At 40.2% G+C, this 21,822-nt stretch overlaps 1 protein-coding gene across 1 annotated transcript in view; it reads right to left on the reverse strand.

Moving 5' to 3' along the window:
* Positions 1 to 21,822, reverse strand: part of WDR7 (WD repeat domain 7) — a 451,784-nt gene that overhangs the window by 106,237 nt on the left and 323,725 nt on the right. The window contains exons 23-25 of the mRNA XM_038743534.1: positions 6,814 to 6,931; positions 3,836 to 3,985; positions 3,097 to 3,179 (exon numbers count right to left, since the gene is read on the reverse strand). Of these exons, the coding sequence (XP_038599462.1) occupies positions 3,097 to 3,179; positions 3,836 to 3,985; positions 6,814 to 6,931 (351 nt within the window). The remainder of the gene's footprint in view (positions 1 to 3,096; positions 3,180 to 3,835; positions 3,986 to 6,813; positions 6,932 to 21,822) is intronic.

A 21,822-nucleotide genomic window follows, 5' to 3' on the forward strand; every position in this document is an offset into this window, starting at 1 on the left:
TATATTATTGTAGCTATTGACAGGGAAAGTGTCTATGGTATGGTATTTTCCCAAGTGCTCAGTACAGTGCTCTGCACATAGTCAGTGTCCAGTAAGTACGACTGATTGATGGATATTGCAGACGGATTCCGTAACAAATTCTAGATATTCATCATCCTGGTTTCTGAGAAAACATTTTGTATTCTGACATTGAAAGCCAGATGCTTTTAATTGCTGAATAACAGCCGCTAAGTGCTAGAGTTGCTTTCTCTAAGGGCTATTCCATGTTCCTGTAATACACATGCAGGTAGCAGGAGTCAGTATGATTGTAATTCCCTAAACATTGAAATGTTATTGCAGCCACATGGAAGAATTACTGTAAACGATTATGGGCTAAAGAATGTTAGAAATGTTCAGTAAAAGCAAAACCTATTTAAAGCTTTTTCAAATTCCTTGCCCCATCTAATGACAATTTTTCAAGCACTTAGGAAAAAAAAAAAAACCCCAAAAAGCTCTACTCCCTTACTTCCAGCTATTCACCTGCCTCTATGCCAGGAAGATACTTTGGTAAATTACATTTTTCAGTGCATTAAAGACTGTAGTACTTTAGGGGCCTGGAAGAGTTAATAGACTTCCAGAAATAAACCATGTATTTTTCTTTTATCAACAGTTGACCTTACTGTCTTCAATATAAAAGTATGTAACCAACCTATATAAACATTTCAAACAATTAGGTATTGATTAAATAATAAGTTTGCTAGGTCACCAGAACAGAATACATAAAATACATGGGTCTTAGTCAATGAACTTATATTTTAGCACTTTAAAATCTAAAAACTATTCACTCTTTGTTTTTGAGTAAAACTGAGACCATATACGTATCACGTTTAACACACACATGTATATGATCACATATATAATATGAAATATATACAAGTACAAAAAGATAGAATTCTAGAAAATAAGTGGCAGATGTTCCAGACTACAGCTATTTTTATACTTTAAAATTAACATTACCAGCTATTTTAGCGGACATTATGTAGCTGTTTTTCCACCTAAGCCTGGTATTAACAGTCAGGAATCTGCTGCGAGTGAAGGACCAAGAAATAGACATTATCACATACTTCTTTTACAGTCCCTCTAGGATGTGGGTTTTCTATTTTGTCATTTATACCAAATTCTTTGCTATTGTTCACGAGCGTATGCTTTCTCTCTCTTGTCCCCCCACCGCCGTCCCTCCCTCCCAGGACACAATGAAGGTGCATCGGTAATTTCAGACCATATTTTCAGGACAGTGCCCTTTTTCATTATTCTTTTCATCTAAGAAATTCCCTACCACCATTAACTCTTTGATAAAGTCTTTCATTAAAACCCATCAGCTTAGTTGAGGTGGTAAAAATATATTTCTGGCTCTCAGATACTTGATTCCCAGAGAAATCGTAGAGAACATTCTTTTCCGGGAAATGTGTAACAGAAAAGAGTAAAAGTAATAAACAAAGTCCTAACACTACATAATTACTGATTCAAAGCAGTATTTAAAATAGAAACTACATTCAATATGAAACAATCCTCAAGTATGAAAGACAGTACATATTATGTGCCAATAATTTATAAGAATTATCATTATGTAAAGAACTATGCGCACAACGGTGACTACAGGACTTGAACATTTTCTGATGTTTTTAAACAAAAGAACCTTTTAATTCATTAACCTAGATGACAATTTTAAATAAATTAGGTTTAAAAATTCATCTATTTTTAATAATTTTTGAATGAAAAAATTATTCAACACTGTTTAAATATTTTCTGAATTACATAAAATACCCAATGGTAATTAATTTTAAAACAGAAATGAGCCGATTGCTAATGGATTTTAAAAATGAACCAAGCATTTTGCTCTACAGAGGGACAAGATAATTGATTTTAAAAATCTCACCATTTAGTGACTTGAGAATGGTATATTGATTCAACAATAATATATATTGAATAATGATCAATATTAAGTACTATTGAAATTCATATTGATTTCCTGACTTCTATCTGAGTAAATGACATATATTTTTAAAGTGAAAGATTATTGATATATATAATTTATTCTAGTTTGTACTTGAAATCTCCCAAATGTTGCCAAAACATTCGGATGATTTAGCAAAATATTATTCGCAAACTTCCTTTCAAACTTTTATTTTTTATCTTCAGTTGACCTCAGTTTCTGAATTACATTTTTGTCTTGATAATAGTTTAGTATTTTATATGATACCATATTGCACAAAAATAATTTCTGATAATAAAGGTATCCCTTTACAGCATAAGCAGGCATACCAGGAAGACAAATTCCAAACAGACGCTTCACGCTTATTTTTTTCTTTGATTGGTATACTACACCAAACCCAGCTGTTCCTGAATTGGAATAACAGAAATTTATAAAAAAATTCACCTTTATGTTTATATCCTTGAGGGGAAAACACAAGAACGCAATGAGATATCTCCCAGTAGCTACTCCAGTTCTTAGAGCATAGTAAGCACTTAAATACCCCAACATAGTACACATGCACATATACAGTGTTAAAATGAAATATTTTAGTCAGTACTGCAATTAGGGCCAAAAAGAACAGCAGGGCCCTGGAGATTTGACAGCATATTAGTCAAATCTATAAATAGGGAGTGGTTGGAAGGGCACAGGGGAGGGCAGTGCTGATCATAAAGTTACCCAGGCTCTCTCTCAACATTTCAGACTAGGAAAATGCCACATGATTTCCAATTCATTCAACTGTATTTATTGAGCGCTTACTGTGTGCAGAGCACTGTACTAACCCCGGGCTATCACTATCACAATCTTCAACAAGAAAGGGGTGAGGGCTGCCAAGTGCTTATTACAGTGCCTTGCACATAGTAAGTGCTCAATAAATATGCCTGAATGAGAATGGAAATAATCAGGGGATCCAACTGTGCTCTCTCGCTGGCAAGAGCCTAGTCAAAGCTGTTCATTTAAAAAACAACGTAAATTTTGAGACCATAAAGATCTTTCCACCTCTAGTGAGGTACGACTGCTAACGAGAGGACACAACTCAACATGTCAATATTGATTCCTTCTTGAAATTATTTATCTTTCTTTACCTGCAGATTGCTGGGAAACATTCCTGGAGTCCCTTCTTTTTAACTAAAGATCCTTCAAGGCAGTACATAATGATGTCCATAACCTGTGGGAAACAATTCATCCGATTTAAATTTTTTTAAATACTTGATATTGCTTTTTCATACTTCATAGGGAAGTATACTATTTCCTGTTGGTTAGTTAAGTACTTACTATGTGCCACGCACTGTGCAAAGCACTGGGTTTGAAATAGGATACTCATCATCATCATCATCATCATCACCAATCGTATTGAGCGCTTACTGTGTGCAGAGCACTGTACTAAGCGCTTGGGAAGTACAAGTTGGCAACATATAGAGACAGTCCCTACCCAACAGTGGGCTCACAGTCTAAAAGGGGGAGACGGAGAACAAACCCAAACACACTAACAAAATAAAATAAATAGAATAGATATGTACCAGTAAAATAAATAAATAAATAAATAAATAGAGTAACAAATATGTACAAACATATATACATAATACTCAGATCAGGAACAGTCCCTGACATACACAGGGCTCACAATCTCTTTCCCCCATAAACATTTTTTACATTCTTTAAATTTCTTCGATCAGGTCTTTACTTTTCATGGTAGATATGAACAAATATAGATATGAACAAATATTTTGCAGGGGAGAAAAGGAGAGGAAATGTTTAAATCTGTTTACCTGGATAAAAAAAAACACACTTTCTCATTGTGGAATTACAGTATGATAATCTTACCTCCACAAGAAGGTCAACCACATCCGTAGGCATTTTTTCAATAAGGATTTCAATGACCCTCAAGATCTCTCCTTTGGCCCGGGCAAGAGTTGTGGTGTGAATATTCTGTTGAGATTGAGTGTTTGCTGCCAAGGCAGTATGTCTGTGGACCTACAAAAAAGGTTGAAGTAGTATTAAATCACTTTTGATTAAATCACCGTCTCTATATGTTGCCAACTTGTACTTCCCAAGCGCTTAGTACAGTGCTCTGCACACAGCAAGTGCTCAATAAATACGACTGACTGATTGATTTTGCTCCAGGAACTGCTTGCTTTTGTGCAATACCTACTTTATAAACAGATTCAAAATGGAATCCGTGAAAACAAGATTTCTTTGGAGCTGGTTCACTAAATATGCTTCTTGTGGGCTGGGATCGTGTCTTCCAACTCTATTGCAATATACCTTCCTACCACCACCAGAACTATTGCAAATGGAGGGGGGCATTCTGGAAGAGATGTGTCCATGGCATCGCTAGCCATGGCATTGCTAGTGGTCAGACATGTCTCGACAGCATAAGACAAGTGTCACTCAGTCAGTCAATTGTATTTTTTGGGCACTTACTGTGTCAGAGTACTGTACTAAGCACTTGGGAGATTACAATATATCAATAAATAGACAAATTCTCAGCCAAGTGCTTAGGAGAGTGCTCTGCATTCATTCATTCATTCAATTGTATTTATTGAGCGCTTACTGTGTGCAGAGCACTGTACTAAGCGCTTGGGAAGTACAAGTTGGCAACATATAGAGACGGTCCCCACCCAACAGCGGGCTCACAGTCTAGAAGAGACAGTAAGACCTCAATAAATACCACTGATTCATCGAATGGCAAATAAGTTTTGGAATCCCTCAGCTTGGGAAATCATGCAGGCAAGAAAGTATCATAAGGGTTTGGCTAAATTCATCACTTAGAGGGAACATTAAAGATTTTAGAATACACATTCACCGCTCCCCCAGCAGATGGAAGTCAACAAAGGTAATCATCGCATTGTCCTTCCAAAACCTTCTGCTGCTACTAAAGGCAGAAAAAGGACAGATACAATGCACCTGCTAAAACATATCAGTTCTTACAATACAGTTTCTGTCCCTCAGAGCTAAGAAACAGTCTGAACAGAACTAAGATCTGAGTTGTGATCATGATCATTGATGAACTCACTGTACAACTTTCATATCTCTGTGTTTCATTTTTCAATCTCCAAAAGAGACTGGGCCTACTTCTTCCCTCTCCATTCCTGCTGTTTCCTAGACGATGACTGGGATGATCCTTCTTCATTCCTCCAAATCTCTCCTTATTCTATGACTTATACTTAGATCGAGGATATATATCCTGCTAGTATGTCCTCTGAGCTCTGCTGTTAGCTGGTCCAGATGGTAAACAGTTGAGTTCTATGACTGAGCATTGGCAGCTAAAAAGTGAATCCAGAAGAATTAGGAGTTTGTGTACTCTCCAGCCCTATTTTTATTTGCCCCGGCAAAGTCCCCCTGAGACATGTACATCAGAGTATCACACAGATAAGTTGTCTACACGTGGGTGTGTTGGGAAAAGCAATTTTAAGCCAGAAGATGTTTACGCAAGCCTACTCTACCCACTGGGAATAGAAAGAGAATTTGACTTGAAAGAAGGCTCAATGATAAACTAGACCTATCAATGCCACAACGCTGTTTGGAGCAGTATGCAAAACCCTTTGGAAAGAATATATAAAGAAATATCAATCAATGGTATTTATTGAGCACTTACTAGGTGCAGAGCACAGTACTAAGTGCTTAGGAGAGTTGGCATATATATATAACAGTTGGGAGACATGTTTTCTGTCACCAAGCTTACAGTCTAGAGGGACAGATAGACAATAACATAAGTAAATTGTGGATGTGTACAAGGGGTGAATATTAAGTGCTCAAAGGTACAAATCCAAGTGCAAACCTGATGCAGAAGGGAGAGGGAATAGAAGAAAAGATGGCTTAATCAGGAAGGCCTCTTGGAGGAGAGATTTGAATAAGGCTTTGAAAGTGGGGAGAGTGGTGGTCTGTCAAGGTTATATAACACAAAATACTTTTCTGATCAACCTCTTCGAGGACAAATTCAGTGACTATTAACAATATCTTGTAAAAATGTAATATTTAGAGAATAATTTTGCCCAGTCTTACAAAGAGCCACATGCTTGTCAAAACATTTGTGCAATTGTGCATTCAAGCGCTTAGTACAGTGCTCTGCACACAGTAAGCGCTCAATAAATACGACTGATTAAGTGATTGATCATCTCTGTAGTTCCAGGCTCAGGACAAGGTGGGAAGCACTCATTTTTTTACTAATCTGTGACAGTAAAAGTCATTTCACAATTTTCAAATACTTGATAGATCAACTGCCCTTTTTAAGGACCTAATTTTACACACATTGTTATGTTATGACGAATATCACACCGCTCCTGTAAGTATCCTGTGGCTAATGTTGGAGACAGACTATCAGAGCTCAGAACAGTACTTGGCACATAGTAGGCACTTAACAAATACCATCATTATTATTCTTACTACTGGGTTGCCTGGATCACTGTTCTGACCCAAAAGAAGAACGGGTACGATAATGATTGTGATGGCATTTGTTAAGAGCTTACTATGTGCCAAGCACTGGGGTAGATACAAGATGATCAGATCCCGTATTGGGCTTACCTTCTAAGTAGGAGGGAGCACAGGTATTGAGCCCCCATTTTTCAGATGAGGGGACTGAGTCAAAGAGAAGTGAAATGACTTGCTCAAGGTCACACAGCAGGTAAACGGTGGAGCTGGGATTAGAACCTCTGACTCCCAAGCCTGCGCTCTTTCCACTAGGCCACTTATTCTACCTGAACTTTGAGTATTTCCAATTTTTGCCAGCTGGTTCTGATTGGAACAAGAAGTATTTTTCTTTTAGAAGTGGGACTCTGGGCAAGCTGGAAGGTGCCTCTCACCTCCTTGGCAATAGTTGTGATGAAGGCGGGTGGTCTGGCGGTGGCAATGAGTGAGAGAGCATGTCGTGCGGAGCGGGCGGAGTCAGCTGCTGGACTCAGAGGCAGTCCCATTGTGATGCTAAACAGGGATCAGACAAAGAGAAAACAGAAAAGAAGCATTAGAAATATAGAGTGAAAAGATTAGACACAGCTTATAATGTCAGTTCAAGGTCAATGGGAGCACTCAAACAGTTAGAATATAATGGACTTCCAACAATGAGCAGTGATTAGGAGTCAGGGTGTTCTAGCATCAAATACAAAATTGAATAATTAACCGTGAAGATTGAAAACAGTATGTGCATCTGTCGAAAGTGTTAAAAAGACCTTGTTAACAAATTATCAAGCTCCAGTGTTGAATACGTATTACAAAGCTCAGAATAAGGCAAGAAAGAATGTGCCAACTATTTCTAAAAAAGTTTGTTCCTACAATTTAGAGGGTAATTTGAATGTTTCTTACCAAAGACCTGACCTTTTCTTGAAGGAAAACTCTATTTCTGGATTAATGGTCTAACACAATTTAAAATTCCCGGATTAATTCCATTTTCTTTCTGAGTTTTGCTGAAATGTTTTAAGAAACGCTGCCTTACACATGCTCGGCAATTTTGGAATTTGTCTGCCAATCAGCATTCTACACCAGTAAAAACTTGGTGGTAACCTAAGAGCTTTGTTAACTGACACTGATTTTTCAGTCAAAGGTGCACTCTGAGGAATCTAGCTAGAATAGCCGGCCTGGTAGAGAATTAGGGGAAGGGGACTGTGTCTGACCTGATTTCATTTTGATCAACCCCAGGACTTAGAAGAATTTTTGGTGCATAGTACACACTTAAATACTAGTACTGAGTATTTTTTAAAATCAGCAATAGTGACTATCTGGGGAAGTAATAATGATGTGCGGTTTGTCTTTTTCAACTGTAGTAGTCCAAAGAAAGAAATCTGATCTTCTTCCATCCCTCTTTAATAATATAAATACACCACAAACAAGAAGGTTGATGAAAGTACAAATATTTCTATTAAGACTTGGCTAGAGGGCTGCAGTTAAGTGTGCATTAACAGTATAAAAACTGGGAATTGTTTTAGGGAGTGAAAAATAAAAATCATAATTTCCCTCTTTGGTGACGCAATTTCAAATCTTGTAAATATTGGTACATGTATACAGAAGCTAAAGATACAGCCATTAGACCATACCTAATTCCCACCTCTGTATTCCCTCCCAGTGCTTAGTAAGTACTCCACACCCAGTATGCACTCAATAAATACTATTACTGCTATTATTTAACTCTTTCTTGGATCAATTAAATAATCTACTAATCAATCAATCAATCAATTGTATTTACTGAGCGTTTACTGTGTGCAGAGCACTGTACTAAGCGCTTGGGAAGTACAAGTTGGCAACATATAGAGATAGTCCCTACCCAACAGTGGGCTCACAGTCTAGAAAGTTTTATGCAAAAAGTTATACTCATCTTAGTTCTTAACCTTAGTTTCAAAATCAGGCCAGAAATTTATCTAGGATAGAACATTTTAACCTTGAATGAAACACTCCCAAGATTATTATAGTTTAGTATATATATTATAATAATGATGATGATGGTATTTGTTGAGCGCTTACTATGTGCAAAGCACTGTTCTAAGCACTGGGGAGGTTATGAGGTGATCAGGTTGTCCCACGGGGGGCTCACAGTTTTAATTCCAATTTTACAGATGAGGTAACTGAAGCACAGAGAAGTTAAGTGCCTTGCCCAAAGTCACACAGCTGACAGTTGGCAGAGCTGGGATTTGAACCCATGACCTCTGACTCCAAAGCCCGTGCTCTTTCCACTGAGCCATGCTGCTTCTCCATATCTATCTATCTATCTATCGATAAGCTTATATATATGTATATATATATATATTTATTTATTTTGCAAATGAATCTCCAGTAAAATAATATACCTAGACTATAATCTTCCTGTGGGCAGGGAACATGTCTACCAACTCTGTTATAATGTACTCTCCCAAGCACTTAGTACAGTGCTCTGCACATAATAAACACTCAAATATCACTGATTAACCTACATTTTGTTACTTTGAAATGCAGGACAAAGTTACATGTACGTGTGTATGCGTAGCTCTATAGTTGTCCTGAATTTCAAAGCTGATACTCCTCAATTTTGTGGACCTCCTGATTGCAAAAATCACCATGGGATTAACATTATTAAACTAGCTGAGTAACCACTGATAGGAATGGTGGGGCAGGAGAGTCCTGCCACTTGTCACTTGTAAATCCTGCTACTTAACAGTTATCCGAAGGAGGAAGGGAGAAGATTTAAGGGTGAAATGTTGGTTTTATAGTATTCCTCTCCCCTGGAACTATAAGGACGGATACTCGCCTGGGTGCTTTAGTGCACAGCAATGTTCCAAATGTGTGAGGGTGCGACTGAAAAGAACTATGCTTAATTGACACTGAAGTCTATTTTGTGTGAATGGAAAGCTTGCTCTTTGCTAGGCAGACATGCTCTTCGCTGCCTTGCTGTGGTTTCCTAACTTCTTTCTGAATCTCCTGATCTTCCTTAAACCCTGGATCAAGAACAACTCCCTTCCAGATTGACACAAACCAAGTTGGTCTGTGTGCAACTGTTGTCTCCTATGTTTGGGACTATGTTCACTCTCTACTGAGAGTTTACTTCCATTAACCCCTCTTTAGTGGGACACACTCCAGTCCAACATATAGAAAGAAATATGCTTTTGGGAACAGCCTATTTAGGAGAAGAATGGACACTCACTCATTTTTTAAAAATATTTTGCTGTTCCCCATACTGACATCTAGGTACTTCACAATAATGTACTATGAAGCAGCGTGGCTCAGTGCGGAAAGAGCCCGGGCTTGGGAGCCAGAGGTCATGGGTTCGAATCTCAGCTCTGCCACTGGTCAGCTGTGTGACTTTGGGCAAGTCACTTAACTTCTCTATGCCTCAGTTCCCTCATCTGTAAAATGGGGATAAAGACTGTGAGCCCCATGTGGGATAATGTGATCACCTTGTAACCTCCCCAGCGCTTAGAACAGTGCCTTGCACATAGTAAGCACTTAAATGCCATTATTATAATTATTTTTATCAAACTAGTTGAATATCCAATCTTCAAATGTATACATGGAAAAAAGATTAACCAATCCTTCCCAGTTTCCTATTTACGAATGTACTATACCATCCTCCTGCCCACCCCCCCAGCAGCTAGAATGCTTATTCCTCTACTCTGTTTAGTCTGTTTCTCTATTATTTTGACTTCCTCGATCTTGCCTGGGTCGGTCTAAATGGAAGTTTGGTGAACAAGGAAAGATCTATTGCTGCTTCCCAGATATAAGACTACAGTTGGCTTTCAAATGATTCCCAAATCTATTTTCTCCTCCGCAATCTCACATTTCCTCCTGCTTTCAGACCATCCTACTTGGATGTCCTGTCAAAACCTCACTACTTAACATGTCCAAAATTGAACTCCTCATCTTCCCACCCAAACTTTGATCTCCCCAGTCTTCTCTATCGCTGTAGACAACACCACTACTCCCCTGTTTCTAAAGCTCAGAACTTTGGCATTATCCTCAACTCATTTCTCTCATTCAATCCACATATTCAGTGTGTCACAAAATCTTCACAGTTCTAACTTTTAATATGTTTAGAGCCTGCCCTTTCCTCTCTTCCAAACTACTGCTATGATTCATTCATTCATTTATTCATTCAATTGCATTTATTGATGCATTCATTCAATCGTATTTATTGAGCGCGTACTGTGTGCAGAGCACTGTAGTAAGCACAAGTTGGCAACATATAGAGACGGTCCCTACCCAACAATGGGCTCACAGTCTGGAATGGGGAGTCAGACAACAAAACAAAACATGTAGACAGGTGTCAAAACCGTCAGAATAAATAGAATTATAGCTATATGCAAGTTAGAAAAAGACAGATGAGAAGATACTTTTTATATCCAATCTGGTGCTTGGACGAAAACTGCTCCTCTTTTTGGCAGACGGACAAATACCTGCCCATCTTCAGCATGTTCTTGTGAATAAAAAGTGTCACAACTCTGTGCCTCAGTTTCCTTAGTTGTATGAGGGATTCAGTGACAGTTCTACCCTCTATTTACACCGTGAGCGCCATATGGGAGAGTGTCCAATGTGATTATCTTGTAAGTGTATGCTCATCCAAACAGCATAGCCATAATTTATTTATATTAAAATCTGTCTCCCACTCTAGACTGTAAGCTCCTTGTAAGCAAGGAACATGTCTACCAACTCTATTATACTATACTCTCCCAAGTGCTTAATATGATGCTCTGCATATAGTAAGCACTCAATAAATGTGACTGAGTTTGGAGAGGAATGGCAGGAGGGAGATGGGGAGATGGAGGGATTCATAGCATCAAGAAAGGTTTTCTTAGAATAGGGGATAAATAAGCATGTTTGAAAGCAGTGTGGCTCAGTGGAAAGAGCCCGGGTTTGGGAGTCAGAGGTCATGGGTTCAAATCCCGACTCCGCCACATGTCTGCTGTGTGACCTTGGGCAAGTCACTTAACTTCTCTGAGCCTCAGTTCCCTCATCTGTAAAATGGGGATTAAGACTGTGAGCCCCATATGACCACCTTGTATTTATTTTATTTTGTTAGTATGTTTGGTTTTGTCTCCCCCTTTTAGACTGTGAGCCCACTGTTGGGTAGGGACTCTCTCTATATGTTGCCAATTTGTACTTCCCAAGCGCTTAGTACAGTGCTCTGCACACAGTAAGCGCTCAATAAATACGATTGATGATGATGATGATCACCTTGTATCCCCCCAGCACTTAGAACAGTGCTGTGCACATAGTAAGCACTTAACAAATGCCATTATTATTAAGCGCTTAGTACAGTGCTCTGCACACAGTAAGCGCTCAATAAATATGATTGAATAAATGAAAGCAGTGGGGAAGAAGCCACTGGACAGTGTTCAGTTGAAGATGGTGGTCAGGGAGGGAAGATGGGAGAGGCCAAGTGTTTGGATGAGGTATGAAGGGATGGAGTTGGAGGAACAGGTGGAGGGGGTGGATTTTGAGAGGAGGCAGGGAATCGCCTTTTGAGATACCGTAGGGAAAGATGGGAGATTGTATAAATTGTATATATTTATTACTCTATTTATTTATCTTACTTGTACATATCTATTCTATTTATTTTATTTTGTTAGTATGTTTGTTTTTGTTCTCTGTTTCCCCCTTCTAGACTGTAAGCCCACTGTTGGGTAGGGACTGTCTCTATGTGTTGCCGACTTGTACTTCCCAAGCACTTAGTACAGTGCTCTGCACACAGTAAGCGCTCAATAAATACGATTGATTGATTGATTGATTGAGATTGGAAGAAGGGGCAGGAGGAGGGAGAGAATGGAGGCAGCAAGAGAGATTTCATACTGAGCAAGAGCCAGTCCTTTTCACTCATTTTTCCAGCCCTAGTGTAATTACAACTCACTACTGTGATTCCTTAGCTCAGTATTTATCAACCACACTTTTAAACTTTAAAGCAGATAATAATAATAGTAACAATAATAATTTCGGTATTTATTAATGGTTTACTATGTGCCTAGCACTTAAGTAAGTACTAGGGTAGCTAGGTACAGGGCAGTCAGGGATACAATCCCTCTCTTTACAGGAATCACAATCTAAATAGGACGGGGAACAGGTATTGAATCTCCATTTTACAGTTGAGAAAACTGAGGCACAGGGAAGTTAAACTGTCTTGCCCAAAGTCACCTACTTCGATTAAATCATTTAACTTCCCTATGCCTCAGTAGCAGGCAAATGACTTGGCTGGGATTAGAACTCAGGTCCTCTGAGTCTCATTCCCAGGTTCTTTTCACTAGATCATGCTCACCCATACTCAGATTGACCATTTCCTCAAAAATCCCTCAACATCGTTACAGCTTACTTTAAAGGTTTATGCTTTATGTTTATTGTATATTGCAGGATCTGGAGCAATATGAGATTATCAAACACTGAAACTGTGGTTCTATTAATTTGTCATTTTCATAGCATTTCAGTATTTTCAGCAGTTTCAGAATGGGAGACAGGACTATCAAGACTGTAAGATTCTTTTTAGATTGTGAGTCTTCCAAGGGACAAGGACTGTGTATAATCCCCACTTATGCACAGAGTAAGTACTTAAAATTAAAATATTAAAATACTTTACTTAATACTTAAGTAAAATAAATACTTAAAATATTACTACTACTACTTGTAACCTCCCCAGCGCTTAGAACAGTGCTTTGCACATAGTAAGCGCTTAACAAATGCCAATTATTATTATTATTATTGAGGCAAGGATTGTGACTTTTAACTCTATTGAACCCTCCCAAGTGCTTAGTATGATGCTCTACACACACTAAGCGCTCAATAAATACTATTGCTTGATTACTGGGCTGGCCCCCTGGCTCCACTGCAGTTGCCTGGGGGTTTGGTTCCAGAGAGTCATTCTTCTCCTCAGCATGCCTTGGGTTTGGATTGGAAGAGAAATAGTTTTCGTGACAATGATAATAATAATAGTGGCATTTGTTATGTGCTAATTATTATTTGGTAAGTGCTTACTATGTGCCAGGCTCTGTTGTAAGTGCTGGGTGTGTACAAGCAAATCACGATGGACACAGTCCCTGTCCCCCGTGGGGCTCCTTGTCTCAATCCCCCATTTTATAGATGCGGTAACTGAGGCCCAGAGAAGCGAAGTGACTTGCCCAACGTCACTCAGCAGACAAGTGACAGAGCCGAGATTAGAACCCATGCTGAATATGTGCCAAGCACTGTACTAAGCAATGGGGAAGATACATGATCAACAGGTCCCACTTGGGGCTCAGAGTCTAAATAGGAGGGAGAAAAGGTATTGAATCCCCACTTTACAGATGGGGTAACAGGCACAGAAAGAGCACGGGCTTTGGAGTCAGTGGTCATGGGTTCAAATCCCGCTCCGCCAACTGTCAGCTGTGTGACTTTGGGCAAGTCACCTAACTTCTCTGGGCCTCAGTTCCCTCATCTGTAAAATGGGAATTAAAACTGTGAGCCCCCCATGGGACAACCTGATCACCTTGTAACCTCCTCAGCGCTTAGAACAGTGCTTTGCGCATAGTAAGCGCTTAACAAATACCATAAAAAAACTTGCCTAAAGCCGGTATTAGAACCCAGGTCCTCTGATTTCAAAGCCCTTGCTCTTTCCAATAGGCTATACTGCTGACTCTTCAGACTACCCAGTAATTCAACCAGTCCTCTCAAAAGAAGAAAACTCATGTATGTGATCTAAAAAAGCGTCATCTTACAAAACCCCCCCAAACAAAAAAAAAAATAAACTGCTTGCAAATACTAACTTTTTCCTTATCTGCCATGTAAAAATTTGTTTAAAAGTTAAATGCAAGAATATTTCAATTAACTGGCACCATCTGAATCAGTAATTTTTCCATCTGTCAAACTAAGGCCAGCAGTTTAAAGGATGTCAATTTTTTTTTGCAGCAGAAAATTTAATCAATTGTATTTATTGAGCGCTTACTGTGTGCAGAGCACTGTACTAAGCGCTTGGGAAGTACAAGTTGGCAACATATAGAGACAGTCCCTACCCAACAGTGGGCTCACAGTCTAAAAGGGGGAGACAGAGAACAAAACCAAACATACTAACAAAAGAAAATAAACAGAATAGATATGTACAAGTAAAATGAATAGAGTAATAAATATGTACGAACATATATACATATATACAGGTGCTTTGGGGAAGGGAATGAGGTAAACTTAAAATTTAAGTTTAAATACGTATAGATTTTCCAATGGGGAATGATTGGAAAAATACAAAGTATTTGGGAGTTCCATTTTGTCCACACCAATTAGTTCTGCAATTATCTTCAGCTCTATGACCAGACTTTAAACATTTGCTTTGTTGATTTTCTAAATAGTGTTTCAGGCATATTATACCAAATGAACATATTTAGTAAACATAGAACTAGAAAGTTTCCCACACCCACACAAAACTCATAAATTAAATTAATGAATGCATCTATATTCATATGTATAATGAACATAAAAGAATCCTTATATGAAGAAAGTGAAAACATCAAAGCTTAAAAATCCAACCTATAACTATAGGGAGATCAAACCTATAACTGTTTAAAAGGTTTTAGTTGGTTAGGCTTTGGAAAAGGAATCTGGGAAATTAGCAACCCGGATAGAGCAGCTCAGTAGTTTTTCCATTTTTCCTTAAATCAGCATATATAAAAATGTCTTTTGAGACACTGTGTTGACAAAAAGTGATGGGGGTTTGGTGCAAAATGGAAAATTCTGACGATTCCATTTGGGGACGCCACACTTTCAGAATGCAGAGCATTCTTGGCTTGTGTATTTCTGCCCTTCGACAGTGACATCCAAACCGTTCCGTTTGATTTGTTTCCTCCTCCATGTTTGGGAACATGCAGATCTTCCAGAAAAGCAACAGGCTCTTTGTTAATTCACGAACATCACTCCACTTCAGCAGTGGTAGTATGCCACCGGAGATTATCTGCTTCCTGCAGCTGGACCAGCTGCTCTGCATGTGCTTATTCAGAGCTAAAGCTTTGTATGAAGGAACAGACACATTTCACTGAAATCACAGGATCCAAACCAAGGCAGATGCCTTTTTAGCATTCAACATGCGGTAAGAGAGTTCTTTTACTACTTTTGCTAATATACACCCTTTGCTTTACTACTGGGTTTCCTTCTTCCCCTATTTCTTTGTTCTGTACACCATATTTCTAGCCCCCAACTACAGATGTTTTCAAGTTATTACCTTAGTTCTTACCATGTTCTTTTCTTCATGGTTCCAGTTATGGGGCATTCTGCAATTGTGTATACAATGCACTCTCCTAAGTGCTTAGCACAGTGCTCTGCAGAGTAAGTGCTCAATAAATATGACTGATTACTACATCCTCTACATGGAAGAGGGGAGAAAAAAAACTATTTACGGTATTTATTAAGCACTACCCAGGTGTCAAGCGCGATGTTAAGTGCTGAGATAAATACAAAATTATCAAGTCAGACAAAACCTAAGAAGGCAGGCAGGTAGGTACTTTATTCATTTATTCATTCAATCGTATTTATTGAGCACTTACTGTGTGCAGAGCACTGTACTAAGCGCTTGGGAAGTACAATTTGGCAACATATAGAGACGGTCCCTACCCAACAGTGGGCTCTTTGCTGGGATTATCACAAGGGACACTCAGCCCTGTGCTTTTTCCACCCTGCCACAGCACCTCTCCTAAACTAGGATTTTCCCTATGTGCCCAATTTTCCCCCCAAAACCTGATCTAACTGAATTTTGAGAGCAGTTTTATTTGCTTACAGCTGTAGGAGACTGACACAATGCCTCACCCCTCCTGGAAATGCAAGATGGTTCAGAAATAAGCTCCATGTTCTCCTGTCCCCTAGGTGAGAATCAGGACTGTGGGTAATCACCTTGGATGTGGGTCCCACCAGCTCCGTGAGGTTGGGGTCGGAGTCAACAACTCCCAGGATAGTGATAATAAAAACTGTGCTATTTCTTAGTGCTGGGGTAAGGACTAAGTGTTGGGGCAGATGATGATGGTATTTTGTTAAGCGCCTATTACGTACCAAGCACGGTTCTAAGTGCAGGGGTAGATACAAAGTTATCAAGTTGTCCCACGTGGGGCTCACAGTCTTAATCCCCATTTTACAGATGATGTAAATGAGGCACAGAGAAGTTAAGTGACTTGCCCAAAGTCACAGAACTAAGTGGCAGAAGCCAGGATACAAGGCTGGATGTATTCCCTGCCCCACAGGCTCACAATCTAGAGGGCAGGGAGAACAGGAATTAATCTCCCATGTGAGCTCGTTGGGGGCTCTGTTTTGTACTCTCCAAGCATTTAGTACAGCACTGAGCACACTGGAGGTACTCAATAATACCACTGATTAATTTTACGGATAAGGAAACTAAAGCACATGGCTTATCCAAGGTTACCCAGCAAGTGCCAGAAGCAGCATTCTCACCCAGGTCTTTTGTCTCCCAGGCAATCAACTGCATTTACAGAGTGGTTACTGTGTTCAGAGCACTGTACGAAGAGCTTGGGAGAGTCCAACATAGTTGGTGCTCTTTCTACCATGTCATCCTGCTTCTCCCCTGTTAATAATAATAATTGGGTTATTTGTTAAGTGCTTACTGTGTGCCAGGCACTGTACTAAGCGCTGGGGGGAATACAAGCAAATCGGGTTGGACGTAGTCCGTGTCCCACGTGGGGCTCACAGTCTCAATCCCTGTTTTACTAGATGATGTAACTGAGGCACAGAGAAGTGAAGTGAAGGTCACATGGCACACAAGTGGCAGAGCCGGGATTAGAACCCACGACCATCAGATTCCCAGGCCCGTGCTCTCTCAACTATGCCTTGTTCCTTCTCCGCCACAGTTCTCCAGTTAGAGAAGCAGCATGGCCTAGTGTATAGAGCACACATCTGGGAGTCAGATGCTTCTAATCCCGACTCCACCACTTGTCTACTGTGTGACCTCGGCAAAGTCACTTAACTTCTCTGTGTCTCCGTTCCCTCATCTGTAAAATGGGGATTAAGACTGTGAGCCTTATGTGAGACACGGCCTGTGTTCAAACCGATTATCTTGTAGCTACCTCAGAATGCTTAGAACAGTGCCTGGTACACAGTAAGCACTTAACATTTACAAATACCATTATCACTTCTGTTAGCCTTCAGAATAGTGTTTGGTGGGTGGGATCGTGGGAAAAGGCAAAGAGAGCAAAATAATAATAATAATAATAAAATAATAATGGCATTTATTAAGCGCTTACTATGTGCAAAGCACTGTTCTAAGCACTGGGGAGGTTACAAGGTGATCAGGTTGTCCCACGTGGGGCTCACAGTCTCAATCCCCATTTTACAGATGAGGTAACAGGCACAGAGAAGTTAAGTGACTTGCCCGAAGTCACACAGCTGACAATTGGCGGAGCCGGGGTTTGAACCCATGACCTCTGACTCCAAAGCCCGGGCTCTTCTCCGCTGAGCCACGCTGCTTCTCAAAATAGACTGTGAGCCCGCTGTTGGGTAGGGACCGTCTCTATATGTTGCCAACTTGTACTTCCCAAGCACTTAGTACAGTGCTCTGCACACAGTAAGCGCTCAATAAATACGACTGAATGAATGAATGAATGGAAGGAGGAAGTGTGGTTCAATAAATAGTAGGGTCACATTTTAATGAGTTTGCAGAGTTACAGCGACAAGACTCTTGCAAACTGAAGTAGCAGCTGCTTAATCGAAGCCAGATTTCTGTCTGTAACACTTAGCACCTCACTTTTCGTTGCATTAGCTGCTTTGACGAGACAAATCCTAGGTGATGATTTAGTGTGATCAGCTCCCCTAATGGGAGCCATAGAAACAAGAAGGGGGACAACTGAAGGGGGTAGAGGTGGGGGAAGAAGGGGAAGGAAGGTTTGAAGGAGGGGGGAGCACTTTTGAAATGGTCTTGTGTTTTTTGAAGTTTGAGGAGGCCTTCCCAGACTGAGTCCCTTCATTCCTCTCCCCCTCGTCCCCCTCTCAATCCCCCCATCCTACCTCTTTCCCTTCCCCACAGCACCTGTATATATGTTTGTGTATATTTATTACTCTATTTTACTTGTACATATCTATTCTATTTATTTTATTTTGTTAGCATGTTTGGTTTTGTTGTCTGTCTCCCCCTTTTAGACTGTGAGCCCACTGTTGGGTAGGGACTGTCTCTATATGTTGCCAACTTGTACTTCCCAAGTGCTTAGTACAGTGCTCTGCACACAGTAAGCGCTCAATAAATACGATTGATTGATTGACTGAACATCAGCAAAGTTGAACATTACAATGAAAATCAACTTCGGCTGCAAGAAAACAAGAGCAGCCACCAGAGACTGAATGACTTGACAAACAAAAATAGCAAGCAGATTGTCAGGTGGAATTTCCAGCTACTTGTGGTCATCATGCCATTTTTTGTTTGTCAAGTCATTTCAGCCTCTTTGTTGCTATTGTCTGGGCTGCTGAAGCTGATTTCTTAAGTACAGCAATGCTCATCTCTGTTTACTGAAATTAGACCTTAAAAGAAGGCAGGCTTATGTTTGGAGAGCCCAGGAGAGTTCAGCGATACGAAAGATTTCAGGTCAAAGATCCTTTTGAAATTAATTTTAAAATATATGAATTAAGTCACTTATTTACATTATTTACAAGGAATGCTAAGTGTTCAACAAACGGGGCACATCAGTGAAGTCCTCACTCTTAATAATAATAACAATGGCATTTATTAAGCGCTTACTATGTGCAAAGCACTGTTCTAAGCACTGGAGACGTTACAAGGTGATGTGGGGCTCACAGTCTTCACCCCCATTTTACAGATGAGGGAACTGAGGCTCAGAGAAGCTGTCTTCCCCAAAGTCACACAGCTGACAAGTCGCGGAGCGGAATTTGAACCCATGACCTCTGACCCCAAAGCCCGGGCTCTTTCCACTGAGCCACGCTGCTTCTCTAGGACTCTTAGGAGAAGAACACATATACGCAAATATGTGACTATAACTAGAGGGAAAAAAACCACACGTGAATCATATTATTTAGGACTGGAATCTATTTTACCTGCATTCGATTTCTGACCCTTGGAAATCTCCCATCTTTGTAATGTGGCAGACAGAATTTGCCAAATTTACTGCAGGGCCCCGCTATTCCAGCCCATTCGGTTGTGGCAACATCTAGGCTGGGGAGGGTCTCATGGGGGATAGGTGAATGAGGGGGTGATGTGCCACACTGATTTAAAGAGACAGTGTGGAAGAGGAGGAGGACAATCTGTAATTCATTTCAATATCTGTTTTTCACTCAGGACTTTAACCTTATTGAGGGCAGGGATCGTGTCTACCAACTCTAGTGGCTTTTATTTTCCCAAACCACTAGTTCAGTGCTCTTCACACAATAAGTGTTGAGCCCCTTCCTTCCTCTCCCCCTCATCCCCCTCTCCATCCCCCCCATCTTACCTCCTTCCCTTCCCCACAGCACCTGTATATATGTACATATGTCGGTACATATTTATTACTCTATTTATTTATTTATTTTACTTGTACATATCTATTCTATTTATTTTATTTTGTTAGTATGTTTGGTTTTGTTCTCTGTCTCCCCCTTTTAGACTGTGAGCCCACTGTTGGGTAGGGACTGTCTCTATATGTTGCCAATTTGTACTTACCAAGCACTTAGTACAGTGCTCTGCACATAGTAAGCGCTCAATAAATACGACTGATGATGATGATGAAGTGCTCAATAAAGAGAAGCAGCATGGCCTAATGGGTAGAACACAAGTCTGGGAGTCAGAACAACCTGGGTTCTAATCCCAGCTCTTCCACGTGTCTTTTGGGTGACCTTGAGCAAGTCACCACTTCTCTGAGCCTCAGTTCCCTCATCTGTAAAATGGGGATTAAGACTGTGAGTCTCATGTGGGACAGGGACTGTGTCCAACCCCCATTTGCTGTATATATATATAATGTTGGTATTTGTTAAGCGCTTACTATGTGCAAAGCACTGTTCTAAGCGCTGGGGTAGATACAAGGTAATCAGGTTGTCCCACGAGAGGCTCACAGTCTTCATCCCCATTTTATGGATGAGGGAACTGAGGCCCGGAGAAGTGAAGTGACTTGCCCAAAGTCACACAGCTGACAAGTGGCGGGGCCGGGATTTGAACCTGCGGCCTCTGACTCCAAAGCCCTGTGCTCTTTCCACTGAGCCACGCTGCTTCCCCGTATATATATGTATATATGTTTGTACATATTTATTGCTCTATTTATTTTACTTGTACATATCTATTCTATTTATTTTATTTTGATTAATATGTTTGGTTTTGTTCTCTGTCTCCCCCTTCTAGACTGTGAGCCCACTGTTGGGTAGGAACTGTCTCTATATGTTGCCAACTTGCACTTCCCAAGCGCTTAGTACAGTGCTCTGCACACAGTAAACGCTCAATAAATACGATTGATTGCTTTGCTTGTCTCTACCCCAGTGTTTAGAACAGTACCTGACACACAGTAAGCACTTAACAAAAACTACAATAAATATTATTATTATTGCTACTGCTAGTAATCATCATCATCATCAGTCGTATTTATTGAGCGCTTACTATGTGCAGAGCACTGTACTAAGCGCTTGGGAAGTACAAATTGGCAACATATAGAGACAGACCCTACCCAACAGTGGGCTCAATCATAAATACCTTTGAATGGTTGATTGATAAATAAACACCGGCCAGGCCCACCCATCTCCCACCAACCTGAGTGAATTAGAGGAAGTGGAAGCCGGGCAGAGGCAGAAGGCGTCTAGGTGCGTCGCTGCCGCCAACACAGTCATCACCACTTCCATCCCTTTCTAAAGTCTTTGTAACGAGAAATTCTAAAGTCTGTAATGAATTTGTAATTTGTAATTTTGTAATTTGTAATTTTGTAATGAAATTTGTAATTTGAAATGTCATTTGTAATGAAATTCTCAAGTCTCTCTTTCTCAAGTCTTTGTTTGCCATCCCCTTCCTTTGTTCTGAACAACAAAGGCTTCTGGCATGAAGGAAGCACCCATGAATTCTCCCCCACCCTGCCAAGCCCGGGTCTCCATGTCTCCTGCACCACCTTGAGTCCCAGAACAAGGAACTGCTGGAGGATGGGACGGGAGCTAGGCTGTGGAGCTGAAGAGAAGTGGCAGCTTGCTGCCTGCCCTCTCTAACCCCAACTTCATCATCATCATCAATCGTATTTATTGAGCGCTTACTGTGTGCAGAGCACTGTACTTAGTGCTTGGGAAGTACAAGTTGGCAACATATCGAGACAGTCCCTACCCAACAGTGGGCTCACAGTCTAGAAGGGGGAGACAGAGAACAAAACCAAACGTACTAACAAAATAAAATAAATAGAATAGATATGTACAAAATAAATAAATAGACTAACAAATATGTACAAACATATATACATATA

This window comes from Tachyglossus aculeatus, chromosome 3, assembly GCF_015852505.1.
Source record: "Tachyglossus aculeatus isolate mTacAcu1 chromosome 3, mTacAcu1.pri, whole genome shotgun sequence".
Lineage (NCBI taxonomy): Eukaryota > Metazoa > Chordata > Mammalia > Monotremata > Tachyglossidae > Tachyglossus > Tachyglossus aculeatus.